The 3,329-nt window shown below is 64.0% G+C and overlaps 1 protein-coding gene across 1 annotated transcript; it reads right to left on the bottom strand.

Moving 5' to 3' along the window:
* Window positions 1-296: 296 nt before the first annotated feature.
* LOC136458238 (uncharacterized) lies at window positions 297-3,010 on the bottom strand. Its single transcript, XM_066458217.1, has 4 exons — window positions 2,981-3,010; window positions 2,481-2,895; window positions 515-673; window positions 297-436 (listed from the first exon to the last, which is right to left on the bottom strand). Exons 1-4 carry the CDS (start codon window positions 3,008-3,010, stop codon window positions 297-299), a joined length of 744 nt encoding a protein of 247 aa, XP_066314314.1.
* Between the last annotated feature and the right edge of the window lie 319 nt (window positions 3,011-3,329).

The following is a 3,329-nucleotide window of genomic DNA, read 5'->3' as shown; positions in this document are numbered from 1 at the left end:
TTAGCACCTCCAGCATCGGTAGACGGTGGGGGAGGGACCACCTCCTCTTCAAACAACGTTGCCAGCGCGGTGCCAGGGCCTTCCGCTGCCTCCAACAGCTTCGTCACCACCTCGTCGGCCTCGTCGTCATCATTGGGCAAGACGTAGCCATCGCTAATGGCTGGAAGGTCGACACCAACGTAGTGCGAGGCGATGACGGCCAGTGAGCGCTTGACGCCCGTATGCAGCGCTCCTCGGAGCCGCTCACGCACTTGACCGCTCAGCGCAATCAGACGGCTCCCAAGGGAGCTGCCTGACTAAACCCCCTTGACCACCAAGGCCTCGTAGGTGGCATGGGCGGCACTCTTCAGCGCCTCGTGCTCCTCGATCTCGGTCTCGAGCACCGTCTGCACCGCGCTGGAAGCCTCGGCTGCCCGGGTAACCTCCGCCTCCGACTCTGCACCACAGAAAACAGAACAGGGTTGAGCGAGGGGAAAAACAACCTAAATTAGGGGTGGAAGCCTATGGAACTCACCCTTGGCCTTCTGCTCCCAGCGTTGGGTCTCAACCTCACAGGCCTTGGCTTTCTCCTTCCAGTGCAGGGCCTCGGCCTGGGAAGCCTCGGCTTTCTCCTTCAGGCACTGGGCCTCGACCCGAGAAGCCTCGGCTGCCCTAGAAGCTTCACTCCCCAGCTCTACGTCACACGAGGAAGTTAGGGAACGAACGTAAGAAAAGGCGAATAAAACGAAGGGAATAGGACTCACCCTCGGCCTTTCCCCTCCAAACCATAGCCTCGGTTCGCGAGGCCTCAGCTGCTGTAAGGGCCTCATCCAAAGCGCCCTTCGTCAGCTGGTGCGCATTCTGTTCCGCTCCTAGCTGCCCCGCAAGAGCCGTGGCCGAGGCCGTAGCTTCAACGGCTCAAGCCCTGAAGGCATCCTGATCACTGGCCGCGCGGGTGAGCTCCTCCTCCAACTCCTTGACCCGCACCGCCAGAGGAGCGAGCTGCTCCTAGGCCGTGGCCACCTCGACCTTCGCATCAGCACAACGAAGGTGGAGGTCCTCCACCTCTGCGCTCCGCGCCGATAGGAGCTCGTTGGCGCCGGCAAGAAGGCCCTTCTGCCGCTGAAGTTGGTCCTAGACATCCCTCTCCCGGCGGAGGAAGACCGACTTCCCAAGAGATCGGGTCTCGAGCCCCTGGGGGAAATAGAACAGGGGTCAATCCCCGCAAAGAAAACTCGGAAAAAGACCACCGCATGGGAAAAGAAAGCACAAACCTAGGCAACTCTGGGCAAATCGTTGGCCACCACGGACAGCGCCGTCCGTAGAGACCGCTCTGCCAGCCGGCGGTACTGCTCGAACGTGTCCCAGCGACTACCCTCGGCCACGTCCTTGAGAGCAAACAGAGGCTCTACCTCAGGATCATCCCGGCTTTGCCACAGGACACGCGGGTGGTTCCACCCGCGGGGCTTGGGTCACACCCGCGCAAGGGCCGAGCTTCCCTCGCCTAGGGTTGGAGCCGGCTAGTCCATGACACCGGCCACCTTAGCGCCGGCCATCTCCTGCGCCCGAGAAGTATCGTCGGAGGAGATCGGAAGTACTTCCACCTCCCGAGCGCTCTCCCGCAACGGCGGTGGGCCTTCAACCAAGGGTGCCGCCAAGGCCTCCACCGCCTTCATCTCCACTTCCTAGGCCAGCAGCCCCACCATGATCACATCAGCGTCGGTGGTCCCAGGGGCTCCGGCCTCTGCCAACGTGGCCTCGGTGGACCCGGGGGCTCCGGCCTCTGCCATCGTGGCCTTAGTGGTCTGGGGGGCTCTGGCCTCGGCCATCATGGCCTCGGCGGTCGCAAGGGCTCCGGTGCCCGCCGCAGCAGCCTCGATGGTCCTGGGCGCCGCAGCCTTGGTCGCCCCGGCCTATGAAACCCCGGGGACCTCGGTCCCGGTGGTCTCGACGGCCAAGGGAACCTCGACCGCCTCCGACCCACGGGCCTCGCCATCGCGGGGCAAAGGCGCTGCCTCCCCTTCCTATGTCAGGGCCGCCTCGGTAGCCCCTCCTTGAGTGGCCGGCTCCTTTGGGTCGGCCCTCGCCGACGCCGCGCCATGATGTAGGGCGGCTTGTGCCTCCACCACCCAGTGGGTGGTGGAGCCGGGGTTAACCTTGAGCACTTTAAGGGGCGCCAAGGTAGGCACCTCCGTAGGCCCCTTCCAACTAAGAACAAGACAATCACGGGGTTAGTACAAGACAAAAGAACAAACGGAAGGCACTGCGACCCCACCAAAAATACACCTACCTCGAGCGGGGCGGCAATCGCTTCGCCATGGTGACCCTCGTCTGCAAAGGCGGTGGCGGGGGCAGTTGCATCGCCTCCATGTCCATCGGCGCCGGTTGGTCCTCAACGGACCCCGGTGCCCCCTCGGTCCTCTGTGGGGGCAGTTGCATCGCCTCCGCCGCCACTTGTTCCACCGCCGCCGCCGAGCCCACCGGGCTGACGACGTGTTTGCCCAATGCCCGCGCCTCGGGCGTGTTGGCCTCGGCCCTAGAGTGGGCAATTGCTGACCCCGGGTCCACTCCCCCCCCTCCTCCCGGGAGTGCCGGGCTGCTTGCCAACACCCCGGGCACCACCTCCACTATGTCAGGGAGATGGTCCAGGGGACCTCGCCCCACCTCGCCCTCGTCATCCCCATCTGAGGCCTTCGTCGACAGCGACGGCGACGGGGATTCCTCCAATGGGAGACCATCCTTCCTTTGTTGACGGCGGCGCTTGTCCAGCTCCTCGCGCGCGAGGATCTTCTTCATGCGCTTCGCCGCCTTGGCGTCTTTCCATTTTTTCTGTGCATCGGCGTGTGCCCAGTTGATCGCCCGCCTCCTCGCATCCTCGGGAACAGGCGGCGGAGAGGAGCGCATGTCCCTCATCCCCTGCAGGAACGGCGAACGCGCATAAGGGAACAAGAGATAAGGAGAAATGGAGGAGGCTCGAGGGCTACAGCAGTGCACGACTTACCAGTGAGAGGAACCCCTGCGACGGTGGCATCACGATGGGGGTCAAGTTGCCACCCCTCAGCTTTGCCTCTACCGTCTCCCCCACCCGACGAAGAATTTCCTCGTCGGAAAGGGCGGAGGAGGACATCCGGATGCCCTCATTGGGCTCACCCAGCCTCATCTCGAACAGACGCCGCCGCCGAGCCATCAGCAGCAGCACCCACCGGCGGTGGAAGGCAGCCACGACCACAGCCACGGTAAGGCCATGGCCCCGTAGCCTCTCTAGCCCCTCCAGAAGCGGCTGCAGCTTGGGCTGATCCTCCCTCGAGACGCCGTACTTCCACCTCTCTGGGTAGCTCCCCACAATCCGT

This window comes from Miscanthus floridulus, chromosome 1, assembly GCF_019320115.1.
Source record: "Miscanthus floridulus cultivar M001 chromosome 1, ASM1932011v1, whole genome shotgun sequence".
Taxonomy (NCBI): Eukaryota; Viridiplantae; Streptophyta; class Magnoliopsida; order Poales; family Poaceae; genus Miscanthus; species Miscanthus floridulus.
This window is presented reverse-complemented; position numbering and strand designations above follow the sequence as displayed.

What these genes read in the sequence shown, in the direction of transcription:
- LOC136458238 (XM_066458217.1), bottom strand. Translation starts at nt 3,010, where the DNA reads ATGCCACCGTCGCAGGGGTTCCTCTCACTG. An exon ending in GCCCGAGGCGCGGGCATTGG is followed by an intron (nt 674 to 2,480) that starts GCAAACACGTCG and finishes CGTGTGACGTAG; the next exon opens with AGCTGGGGAGTGAAGCTTCT. An exon ending in CTGGGAGCAGAAGGCCAAGG is followed by an intron (nt 437 to 514) that starts GTGAGTTCCATA and finishes TCTGTGGTGCAG; the next exon opens with AGTCGGAGGCGGAGGTTACC.